Genomic DNA, 12361 nt, shown 5'->3' on the forward strand with positions numbered 1-12361 from the left:
CCGCCGAAAGGCAGAACAATGGGGCCTGGTGACAGAGACCTCACACCAACGCCAAGCAGGGGATGTGCCAGGTTTCCCATTAACCACCCCCATGACCGCCGCAGTGTAGACCTCGCGGCCGAGGCAACCAGAGGCTTCACCCTGCCCCCCGTCGGAAAGGAAAGAGCTGGTCGATCTGTCCCAGCAGGCACTTCCCTGTTCACCCACCACTGCGTCCCCCAAATCCAGCTCATCGGCTCTGTCCGTGCAGGGGGTACTCTAGAAGCTCCCGCCCACTCCTCAGTGAGCTTTGTCACGTTCGGTACGTTTCTGTCACTTGCACCCCAGCATCCCGACTGTTACCATGGGACGCTGGCCACACATCAAGAACCCAGGGCCAACAACATTGTCCAGAAGTCAGTGACAATAAGGGCGTGCGGCGTGATTCTGGTTCCGAGTGATGCGCACCCCACGGGTCTGCGTGCGGGGGTGAAATCCAGCCAGAGGCGCTTTTTGGTTTTTTCTTCATGCTTTTTCCTATTTTCCAAATGTTCCGCCAACATCTATTATTTTTGTAGATGAGAAGCCAGGCGATCACCCCAGGTTTTAACCTGCTGATCAGTGATGGAAGGAAGATGACAACAGGGCCACCCCACCCGCAAGACCCGGGGGCTCGGCCAACACCAGCCTGCAGTCAGGTACTCGGCAGACCTTTTTTGAGTCATAGCTTTTAGCCAAGGCGCTACGGTATTAGCTAGGAGACCCCTGGGCCCCGACAGTCATACAACCTAGACCTCAAATGCCCTCTAAGGGGCCACCCAGTCAGGGTTCACACATCTCCGAGCACAGAGGCAGCACGTTCAGACCAGAAGGACTCCCTTATTTTGGGCTGAGGCTCGGGCTTCTGTCTCAGGGCCTTTGCATGTGCCATTCCAGCGGCCAGGAACCGTCTCTGCCAAGGTCTGTGCACGGCTACCTCTGTCCTATCTTTAGGGTCTCGAATGAACCATCCCAGCACTCAGGGTTCTAACAAGAAACAGGCCTCACAGGCTGCGCAAGCCTGAGGCAAATGTTACCATCTGACCGGAAGAGAAGCCAGTGTGCCCACTTAATGCCAGGTTCCAGGCAAGTCCCAGCCCTCCGGGCGTTCGCAGCCTGGCTGGCGCCCTTCGTGGCAGGCCAGGAAGCACCTCTTCCAGGAAGACTTCCCTGACCACTGCGCTCCTGCAGGCCCTGTCCTGACACCTCACAGCTTCCAGCCGCCCTGAACTGGCAGAGATAATGAACAAAGAGAGTGAATTTGGCCTCGGCCTCCGGACACGGGGGTGTGAAAAGGCTTGGCAGGGGAGTCATTAGGGTGGGTAGGGATGGATGGGGCACACTCCCCAAGGGGCAGCCCAGAGAGGGAGATGATCCCCCCCAAGGTCACACAGATAGGAAGCAACAGAGCTGGGGCCCAGGCCCCTATTCTCCAGCCTGAAAAGGCTGTGGGACCCCTGCCCGAAGCCAGGGCAGGCCCTACCATCACCTCAGAGCACATCAGGCCCCCAGACATTGGGCCCAGCCCACCAGCTCAGCAGTGCGACCCCCAGAGTCTCCTCCTTTCTCTGGGCCTGCGGTCCTCCGGGCAGCTCCCCTAAAATGACAGTCCCCACCTATCCAGCTGCCCCTTGTGTGGGGAACTCTGGGCCCAGCCCCAGGGGAGTCGGACCAGCAGCCCCTCCTGGCAGGCAGGTGGGGGGTGGAGTAGCACAGAGCAAACTCCAAAAGCTTCTCTGCCTCCTTCCAGTCCCCGCCCACCCACAGACCCCACTGGCACCCTCCCTATGATCTGTCCATCCGGCAAACGGCCCGGGTCCCCAAGAGATGCATCAATGGCCAGGGAGCCCCTCCCCTCAGAATGGTGGCCTCGGGAACATGGAAACCCGAGACCTTCCACCCCAAGAGAAATGCCAGCCCTGCTCCTGCAGGGGCTCCAAAGCCCCAAGTAGGGCCAGCCAGGGCTCTGGGAGCCCTCGGAAGAGCCCCGCATCTGCTCCCGACCCCTGCAGGGGGCCAGCAGAGGGGGGCCCAGGAGGCTGACTCTGGCTCCTACCACCTCGTCATCATGTGACTCTGAGCCACTTCCCTCTCTGAGCCTCGGTTTGCTAATCTGTACAAGGGAGGCAATCATCCTCATTTCCCGGTCTGTGAGAGAAAGGACCAGTGACGGACAGCCCTGCACAGTGCCCCAAAACAGGGCCGGGCCATGGGGGTTTCCAGCGGGTTTCACCAGGGCACCCGGCAGTGGAAGGCGGGGGCCGGAAACGGCAAAGGACAAAGCCTGGTCTCCTCACACCATACACGTCCCCTACTCCCCCGACCCAGGCCCCACTCGTCCCCTGGACAGTCCAGGAGGCAGAAGCCCTCCTCCCACGCTGGGCCCAGGCCACATGGGGGTGGGGGCATCGCCAGACCCCGCAGCTCAGACAGAAGCTGGCCAAGAGGGGGCGCCTGGGCCAAGAAGACGAGGGGACCCCCGCCCGCTAGCTGCCCCCTCCACAGCCAGGAATACTAAACCAGGGGAGGCAGGAAGGGGCCCTAGGCCACAGGGTCCACGCTGACCCACTGCCCAGCCACCCAGGAAGGGAGCTCTGTCTGATGCCACCGAGCACGAAGCAAAAGCATGGGGCCTCTGCATCCCCCACTGTAGCCCCACAGAAGTGCGCCAGCCCGGATTTCAGGATGTGGCATTGAAGGATCAGAGAGGTCAAGTGTTCACCCAAAAGCACCAACCCCGGGAGGGCAGGGGCAGGACGCATGTCCGGGTCTGGCTCATTCTACTAGCCCCCAGCCAGGAGCGGAGGTGGCAGGGGATGGAGACAGGCTGGTTTCCACGCCGTGAATTATTCAGTGGCTAATTCTGCTCCGCAGAGAGGAGGCAGGAGAGTGAGTCAGAGCCCTCCCACAGCGGAGGAGGGGGCAGTGCTCACAGAAGCTGGGGGCACACACCCGCAGGGGCACAGGGCCCTGCAGGAGGTCGGGCTGAGCCAGGGGGGCCGGCCCCCACTCTGGAGACCTCCACAGGCTGCAGACGTCGGGCCCTCACTCACACCCCACGATGTGTCCCGAGAGCCCCAGGGGGCGAGGGGCCACAGCCAGTGCAACCGAGGGCGGTGGGATGGCAGGTGCAGCCTGCAGGCAAGCTCTGTGCGGGTCCAGATGCCCCAGGCGCCCCAGGGGCAGTCCCGGAGCTTCAGAACCGATAACTGGCAGAGAACTTCCTAAAGTAAAGCACAGTTCCTGGCCGGGGACAGCCAGGGGCCTGATGTGATGGAGCCGTGACACGTGGAAGCCCCTGGGGAGCAGAGAAGGGTGCTGCTCCCACACCGGTCGGCACCCCACGGCTGGGCTTCTAAACGTGGGCGTTGAGTTTTATAAAAACCTTGCTGTCTCTGGGCATGCCTGGGCCAATCCCCGGCCCCCTTTCTAATCTGCTTAGAAGCAGATCAGCAGGCCCAAGGTGACCACTGAGGCCGGGAGTGGTGGGCTCCCCCGCAGAGCTGAGATGCCCGCGGTGCCCTCGCTCTCTGCTTCCGGTCTCATCCTCTAGCTGAGGGTGCCACAGGAGACAGTTCTACACAGGCCAGGTGCGATAATGTCCACGGAATACCGGACTCCCAGGCCATCTTGACAAGGAACGCTGTTCCACTCCACCCGGGGCTCTGCAATGACCACTGGAGAGAACCCCAGAGGAGTTCCGGGTGACCAGGCATCCGGGTCATGGGGCTTCTGGAATCCGGATCCCCAGGCAGGAAGGAAATGCCCACAGCCCAGTCCCCTGCCCTGCACTCAAATGACAGTGGATCAGTGCTGGGGGTGGTGCTTGGGCTTGGCATGACCCCAGGACTAGGGTTCTACTGGGAGAGCCTGATCCCTTGGGGAGAAGGCTGCAGACCTCCACTGTCCCCCATTCTGCCCAGGCTCAGCCCCTTTCCAGCCTCCCAGACTGAGGCCCACCTTGAGTGTCTGTGGCCAGGCCTCCCTCCATCAGGGGCAGCCGGGTCTCCAGGCAGTCCAGGTGTCACCACAGCACACACCGCACTGTGTGCATCCCACAGCCTGGCCACCCAGCAGGGAGTCACTGCCGGCCAGAGAGGGCTGGCATCTGCCCAGCTCACTCACCTACCAAAATCTTGGCAGTGAGTGGGATTCCCCAGCTGGGGGTGAGGGGGCGAGGAATCCCCCCCTCCTGGCTGGACCCAGTGCTCTCAGGTATGGGCTTGGGATCCTCTGGGTAAGGGGCTCTGCAGGGCCACAGTTCAGGGCTGCCCCAGGAGATGGACAAGGGCCTGGGTTGGAGCTGACAGCTGGCAGAGGGGGCTCCAGGGAGAAACGCGTGAAGGCTCCACATGACCCTAAAAAGGTGGGCCTAAGCGACACCAGGGGAGAAAGCTAGAATCTGCAGGAGGGCCGCGGACCCTCCATGCAGGATGGGGGTCTTTAGACGCTCAAGGAGGGGAGCCCCCAGGACGCAGAGCGGAGACCCTAGAGAAGAAAGGGGCTGTGACTCACGAGAAGGTGGAGGCCGTGACCCTCGAGGAGGACGGGGGCAGCGACCCTCGGGGAGGGAGCCACCCCCCGCCCCCAGCCAGACCCTCGATGGGCGGTTCGGGAATCTTCAATTCAGATCTTCGAAAGGACGGGACCGTGACCCTCGGCATGGAGGGGCCGTGACCCAGGGCCCTGACCCTCGACCCAGGGGGGCCGCGTCACCTGCTGGTAGTCGGTATCCTCGGGCCGGAACTGGCTGCTGGTGGTCTCCCAGCTCAGGTCGAAGTGGGGCAGCCGGTGTAGGAGGTTCACCCACCAGGGCGCCGCGTAGCTGACCCCGGCCATGGCGGGCCGGCTGCCTCGGGCACGCCGCCGCGGGGCTCCCTCGTTGGCCCGGGGGGCGCGGGGTTCAGGGGCCGGCCAACCCCCGCCCGGCCGCCCGCATCGCCCGCTCGCTCCTGGGCCCGGCCCGGCCCGGCTCGGCCCGGCTCGGCTGCGCTCGGCTCCGCTCGGCCGCCCGCGCCCGCCGCCTCTTTGTTCGCCGCCGCCGCCGCCGCCGCCGCCTCCGCGCGCCCCCCGCCCGCGGCCCGACGCCCCGCCCCCGCGCCGCCATTGGCCCACAGCCCGCCGCCCCCGCCCCGGTAGTCGGCCCCGCCCCCTGCCGCCATTGGTCCGTAGCTCGCCGGCCCCGCCCCCACCCGCCCGTCCGCCGTCCTTGGCCCTCTGGCCCCGCCCATCCGCGCGCTCCCGCCCGCCGGCCCCGCCCCCGCGCCGCCATTGGCACGCGGGACGAGGCTCCGCCCAGCAGGGCCCCCTTCCCGCGCCGAAGGGCGCCGGGCGGTGGTGTCTCCACCAGCGGGTCGTGGCGGGGGCCAAAACCCTGTCCTCACGTCCACACGTCTGGCCGCCCTTCCCCCGGGCGCTCGCTCGTGGGTTCGACCGTTGCACGTTCCTTGAGCTTCTGTGGCGTTCGGCCTGGAGGAGCTGGGCTGGCCTCTCCTGCACGCAGCCCGAGTCTGTCTGTCAAATGAAGATGATGTGGACTCAGAGCCTGGCGTGGTCACCTACAGCTGTGTGATCTTGGTTGGACAAGTTACTCACTCTCTCTGTTCATCAGTGTCCTCGTCCGTGAAAGGGAAGTACAGTGAATGTAAAGTGCTCAGGACAGCAAAGTGCGACCCAGTATGTGCTTGTGAGGGGATGGGCAGGTAGATCCAGTCCCTGCCTGGCCACTCCTTTGGGGAAGCTTGTGTCTTTTATGACCAAGACAGTGCTCTGTCCTGGCCTCCTTGAGCCTGGAAATTAAGGCAACTGCCAGGGAGGGCCCAGAGTGGACTTTGGAGTCTCCTAGCCACATTTCCTAATAGGCATTATCATGCTGTATTAAAGTGGAGGTGGGAACCCCAAGAACAGAGGAGGCTGGAAATGCTGTGAGTGCATGGCAGACTCGCCCCTCTCTGCACCCTAGGGCACAAGGTGCATCCTCTTGGCTCTGGCTTGTCAGCACCCTGGGGCGTTATTTCTGGACTCCTTGCGTTCTGAGAGCGAGGTTCCTATGCCTGGGATTCTGCTGTCTGCTATGCTCTGTGGGCAGACAGGCCCCTTCTGGCAGGCTGGGCTGGGCTTTTGTGGACAGGGACAGCTCTGGGCAGTGGCTTCCCAAGAGGCCTGTCCATCTGTTCACCTGATTGCCCTGACTCGTCTGTTTTCTTGTAATAAGGCTGGGTGGCTCACTCAGCCTCCTGCAAAGGCCTGTGGGCACAGGAGAGGCCTTTTGGAAACTGTGTTTTCCACCCTTGGGATAATTTACATACCACCCAGTTGGAGAATAATGGTGGGGCAGGAAGAGAGAGGTCACATTCTCCATCCCTAAAGGGCATAGTTTTCTGGTTCCTGTCACTGGCAGTGGGACACACAGTCACAGATGCCCTGCTTCTCCCCGACTCCCATGCCCCGGCACCAGGGTGGCAGGCCCACCAGGGTCCCATGTGGATGCATGGGGACTATCAGCTCTTTTCCAGGTTTCCAGAAGCCTTGAAATATTGTGCATTTTCCTCCGATAAGGCCAGAAAGCCTGACTCAAACATAAAATGACAACTCAGCTGTACTGAGTTGACTTGTGTCCCCCCCTCAAAAGATATGTCCGTGTTCTAACTCCTAGTGCTTGTATGATTTTATCTGGAAACAGGGTCACTGCAAGTGTGATCAGGTGAAGAGGAAGTCATCCTAGATTATGGAGGGGCCCCAATCCAATGACAGTGTATCTTCATAAGAAGAGAGAATTTGGATACGTCGACTAGGAGATAGACACAGGGGAAAACAACATAATGAAGACGGATGCAGAGATGGAGGTGATGTGTCTACAGCCAAGGAACCTGAGGGTCACCAGAGCCACCAGCAGCCGGAAGAGAGGGGTGGATTAGAGTCTCCCTCAGAGCCTCAGAAGGGATCGACCCTGCGGACCGCTTGAGCTGAGACTTGGATTTCCAGAACTGAGAGATGGTAACTGCCTGTTGTTCAGGCTGCCTGGTTTGTGGTGCTGTGTTACAGCAGCCGCAAGAAACCCATACATCAGGCCGTTCAGAGCTTCTGCTGGGCAGGCGTTCTCTGCCTCTGATAGGCATGCAACGGCAAGGGAGGTCATCACTGATTAATGCTTGCAACACAGTGTGATCTGTGAAACCTTTTCCTAAGGTGGTGGGGGGCGGTCCCTGGAGAAAGAATACTAAAGGGGCCCAGGGTGGAGAAAAGGAGGGACCCATAACATACGGTCCTGGAAAAGCACTGCCAGACCCCCAAACTTACTGCTCCTGGGGGCCTGGGTATTGGAGAGAAAATCCCCCTGGTACTGAAGGGCATCCAGGAGACAACACTTTCTTGTGGCCTGGGGGGGAGGGTGCGCAGGAAGGATCCAGGGGCTCTGGAGTCTGACACTTGCTCCTGTCCCTGATACGTAAACTGGGGTTCCTGCTGCCCAGTCTCTAGAAAGGCAAGGAGTAAAGGGAGAACACTGGGTAGAGGGGGAGGGGCACAAGGAAGCGCTGTCCCCACCCCACCCTCTGGGTGACTGGTGGCACTGGCTGGACCTATGGTGGTTTTTCCTGTCCTGAATGACTGTGGCCAGACTCTGGCCCCACTCTACAGATGCAGAAACTGAGGCCCAGCTCTCACCATTGCTCTGGAGGCATGGGAATCACCACAGAACCAGGGAACCAAGATTCAGCCTTGTACTGTTGGCCACAGACCGAATGGCCTGAAATAGGGCACTAGTGGTCCAAGAAAAGAGGACTCAGTTGGCTGTGCTGGCCCCTGACCAGGGCGCCCAGGAACACACTCCAGTGACTCAGCGGTGACTCAGGACGAGGCAGCAGATGCGGAAACCGCTAGTCCTCTGCCAGCTAGGGAAGCAGCCCCGGGTGGTGATAAGCAGCTGGGGCATCCGAGCCCCTCTATCCGGGAGGACCCAGAGCCGGGAACCCAGAAGGCCTCCGCACAGCCGTTCTGTGAAGGCAGGAAGGACAGCCTGGCGGTCCCCAGCTGGGCAGCCCTGAGCCACGAGCCCCCGGAGCAACCCGCCCCACCAGGTGCCCACATCACAGAGGGGGTGGGAGGGGGTGCTTCAAGGCTCAGAAATGAGGACACTTGTTCCTAGTCCACACAGTCAGACGGCAGACATATGGGCCTCGGTTTCCTGTATGTGAAATGGGGCTAAAACCAGCCCCAGGACCTGGGGAGGTTGCGTGGTGGAGGCCACGCGTGGAAAGCGCAGCGTGAGTCCATCTTCCGTGCGCGCTCCGTCCACGCTCCGCCCCCGCTCCACGCTCCGCCCCCCGCGCCGGGCGTGCTCCGTTCACGCTGTGTGCGTGGAAGCCATTGTCGGGCTTACCCACGACTCCGCCTCGAAGGCCGGATTTTTTTTCTATCCTGTGTTTCTGAGCCAGGTTTTGCACGCGGTCTCCGATGCTCTGTGAGCCTCAGCCTCTCACGGTGAGAAGTCTATGAGATGACAGGACGCAGTCGCACCGACAGCCAGGAGGCGGGAACCGCCCGAGGGTCCTTCAGTGGCTGAACGACAGGTGGTACGGCCACGCCAGGGGCGTCAGCCAGCCGCGGAAAGGAACGCAGCACCGGCTCACGCTGCCGCGTGGATGGACGTCGAAAACGTGACACCGAGTGACGGAAGCCAGACACAAAGGGCCACATCTCATGTGCTACCGTTTATTAGACCCACAGTAAGTAAACCCATCGGAACAGAAAGTGGATTAGTGGTTGCCAGGGGCTGGGGTTGGGGGCGGGGTAGGAGGAAGAATGGGGAGTGACTGATGAATGGGGCTGGGGTTTCTGCTCAGGGTGGTGGAAATCTTTCGGAAATGATAGAGGTGATGGTCGCACAACATCGTGAGTGTACCAAATGCCTCTGAATCGTTCGCTTAAAAACGGTCAGAATAGTTACGTGTATCTTACCACACACACAAACACACGCACACACACAAGATAGGATTACAATCCTCCCTCCACCCTCCCTCCCTCCCTCCCTTCCTTCCTTCTTTCCTTCCTTCCGGTGAAGTACAGTTTGTGAGTGGAGGACAAGGACAAGAAACCTGCTTGGAAGCATCTGGAACGGAGTGGGAGGGCAAGCCAGGCCAGGATCTGTGTCCTCCCCAGGATCTGTGTCCCAAGCCAGGAAGGTGGCTGGGTTGAGGCTCCTGAAAAGCCGTCCCAAGACCTGTGGGCGCCAGGAGAAAGGCCAGGCAGGGCCAGCCTCCCAGATGCTGGGGCGGAAGCCAGAACAATGGCATCCCCTGCGTTTGGACCCCTTCCAAAGAGGTTCACATTTTCCACGGAGAGAGCACTCACGACAACTGGCAGGGAGAAGAGAAAGCCAGAAGCCGGGTTTCCCAGCTGTGATATGTGCCGTGCCGCCAGCCCACCGCCCGCTCCCCACAGACAACTGGCTCGTGGGTCCTGGCCACGGGAAAGCCTCAGGAGCCCTGCTTTCAGGTTGGCCCGGTGGCGTTGGCTGTGTGGCTCGGAGGCTGGGAGAGATGCCATCCAGCGTGCTCCCCGAGAGGTCCACAGGGCGAGCCAAACACTGACCCAGCCAGACTGACGACGTGAGCACCCCTCACTTGTCTGGAACCACCTTGTTGGCAGCCTTGCGTGTCCAGAGAGCCCCTGGAACCAGTAAGTCAGCAGGATGGGCCGTGGCAGCCAGGGATCCCGCCCCAAGTCCCAGCCTGCAAGCCTCGTCTCGCTCAGAGCCTCCTTACTCCTTGCCTGACACGAGGCACTGACAGGGCTGGTGTCCGGGCCCCAGGGCTCATATGAGAGGAGCCTGGAAAGTAATCACAGACACTCTCCTCCCCGGGCGGGGCCCCTCAGCCCTGCCCGTCTGCCCAGCGATGTGTCACCTGGCGAGCGTTGTGCAGAGAGAGTGTCGCGGGACCCAGGGCTCATGCCAGGCTTCTCCCGCCAACTACGAGCCCTTGGGAAAGTCGTGTCACCTATGGGGGCTTTATGCCCGCCAAGCCCTGCTTCCCCATTTTACAGCTGGGAAAACTGAGGCTCCGTGCCACAACCCCGGCACATCAGAAAGCGGGAAGCTGTGTCCGGTAGCTCTCCTCGTGGCAGGGAAGAGACTGTGCACAAGCACAAGTGTTAGCACGAGCACACCCGACCTGAGCCAGATGGCCGATCTTCGCAGCCCACGAGAGAACTGTGGCTCCTTCATTTCACAGACAAGGAATCTAAAACCCGGAAGATGAAGCCACTCGCCCTGAGTCCCGGGCCAGGGAGCTGGAGACAGTGTCGCCCTCGTGGCAGGCACCACGGGGCCACTGTGTGGTGAACAAGTCATCCTGGCCGAAATTGAGGTCCAGCCTTTGCCTTCGGCTTCGGGGAGATCTGCATCATGTCCGATAGATGTGTCTTTGTTTAGCGCGGGGACCAGTCACATCAGAAAGTCCAGCCACGTGATTTAGGATGGGGGCTTTGGACCACGCCGCATCAGTCCACCTGGTAACCATGTCGGCAATGGACCGACCAATCAATCAAGCCTACGTCGTGGAACCCAAAAAAACTCTGGGCACCGGGGCTGGGGTGGGTGCCCCTGCTTGGCAACACTCTGTGCGTTTTGTCACACGTCAGTGCCAGAGGGCCACGCGTCCTGAGTGCAACAGAAACTTTCTCCGTGGGCCACCCCCATCCCCACCCCGGGCCGCCGTCTCCTGTGACGTATCTGCTTTCGTGACTTCCGTGAGTTCTCCTAGCCGGTTTTGGAATCTCTGCGTGGTTTGCGGAACTCTCCCACCTTGCAACTGGTGAGGTGAGGCGTGAGACCCTCTCGGGGCCGATGCCGACTCCCCTTTCACACTTGGGTCTTGCTAATCCCCACACGAGACAGATGACCACCATCCCCGCGTCAGGAGGAAAAAAGGCCCAGAGGGTTAGGTATAGACGCAAGGTGTAAACCCCTGTCTCTCAAAATTTCTGGTTTGATTCTCTCTGCCGTGCAGCCCCCCAAATAACATATTTTTAAAAGACCAACGGGTGATGCATTTGTTGCTGAATAGTTAACCTCCCCCAAAACTCAGTGGCTTAAGACCACCTATGCCGTATCTGTTTGTGGCTCCGGGGCTGAGCAGCGTGGGCCCAGCTGGGTGGTCCTTTGGTGGCTGGCAGGGTTGTACATGTACCTGCGGTCACACAGCAGACCCACTGGGCCATCTGGACGGTCTCGGATGGCTGGTGCTTGGTGCTGAGCCGGGGCGACACTCAGCTGAGTTGGGTCGGCTTCTTCCCCGGTGGGAAGGAGAGCTTTTAAGCCCTGAAGCGTGAACACTTGCCTGCTCGTGTCCCATTTAATAATGGGTCCCATTGGCCAAAGCCAGTCATGGCCAAGCACAGAGACAGTGGGCAGGACTGAACGAGGCACGGACACAGGGGAGTGTGGACACGGGCCGGGGCTACGTCAGTCAAGATTGAGCGGACTTCCAAAAGGGGAAGAGATTCTTAAAGTCCTGTGCGGTCCCTTCCTCCCTGGCAGGCGCAGAGGAGGAAATGGATGTGAGCAGCTGGGATGAGAGGGTCTGAGAGGGTTCCTCCCCACAGCTCGGGAACCTCACCTCTGTCTCCAGGAGCAGCAGGAAGGGGACTCTGGCTTGGTCTCTGGCTTCAAGCTGGTGACAGAGGCTGGCCGGGCAGCTGTTGGAAGGATGGACTGTCAATCACACTGTCCCTGTGCTTGGGGAGAGAAGGCTCCTTTCTCGGACCTTGGACCTTCGGAAGCAGGCCAGCAAGTGTGGGCAGGGATCACGGCCTCTCGCCGGGGGCTGTGGGAGAGGCAGGCTCTCCCTGCCCCCTCCTGAGCCCTGCCAGCTGCTCCCAGGCTTGGGCTGTCTGGTGACACCGTTCCCCTTCCAAGAGCTGAGACCCTTCAGCCGGGCAGCCTTCCAAGCCTCAGTCTCCCCGTCTGCAAACGGAGGACGATCTTGCTTCCCTCCCTGGGCGGGTGCCAGGGTTACGCTAGAAAGGGGATGTTCACAGCTGAAACCCAGCTTCCTTCCCTCACTGTAAGCTGTTTCCCCACGCGATGTACCCAAGTGCCTTTGGGGGCCTGTCACTCACCCCCCCAGCCACTCCGACTGTGCTTTGCCTGAGTAGAGGCCAGCCACTGCATCCCCACGTGGGGGTCCTAGGGGCCCAGGTTCAAAGTGGGGTCAGACAGTTCTCGTTCCCTCACACACTGTTTTCCTGGCCGGGGTGGGGCCCAGGGAGTCAGGGTCTCCCTCCCCAGGGTGGGCCGCCTCTTCTGGGAAGCCCTGGAAGGAAATGTTAGCCCCACAGGGCT

General features: G+C 61.0%; 1 protein-coding gene and 1 long non-coding RNA gene across 4 annotated transcripts in view; one reads left to right on the top strand and one right to left on the bottom strand.

The window, feature by feature from the left end:
- Positions 1-5023, bottom strand: part of TTYH3 (tweety family member 3) — a 30829-nt gene extending 25806 nt beyond the window's left edge. For both annotated transcript variants that reach the window (XM_047838843.1, XM_047838842.1), the window contains exon 1: positions 4735-5023. In XM_047838843.1, coding sequence (XP_047694799.1) covers positions 4735-4857 — 123 coding nt within the window. In that variant the 5' untranslated portion in view covers positions 4858-5023. The remainder of the gene's footprint in view (positions 1-4734) is intronic.
- Positions 5024-5348: 325 nt separating this feature from the next.
- Positions 5349-12172, top strand: LOC125154116 (uncharacterized). Of its 2 annotated transcripts, none has more exons than XR_007147677.1 (3): positions 5349-8096; positions 8454-8744; positions 9080-12172. It is a non-coding gene; the product is annotated as an uncharacterized LOC125154116 (long non-coding RNA). The 2 variants fall into 2 exon arrangements; XR_007147678.1 differs by having other exon boundaries at positions 9085-12172.
- Positions 12173-12361: the final 189 nt, after the last annotated feature.

This window comes from Prionailurus viverrinus, chromosome E3, assembly GCF_022837055.1.
Source record: "Prionailurus viverrinus isolate Anna chromosome E3, UM_Priviv_1.0, whole genome shotgun sequence".
Lineage (NCBI taxonomy): Eukaryota > Metazoa > Chordata > Mammalia > Carnivora > Felidae > Prionailurus > Prionailurus viverrinus.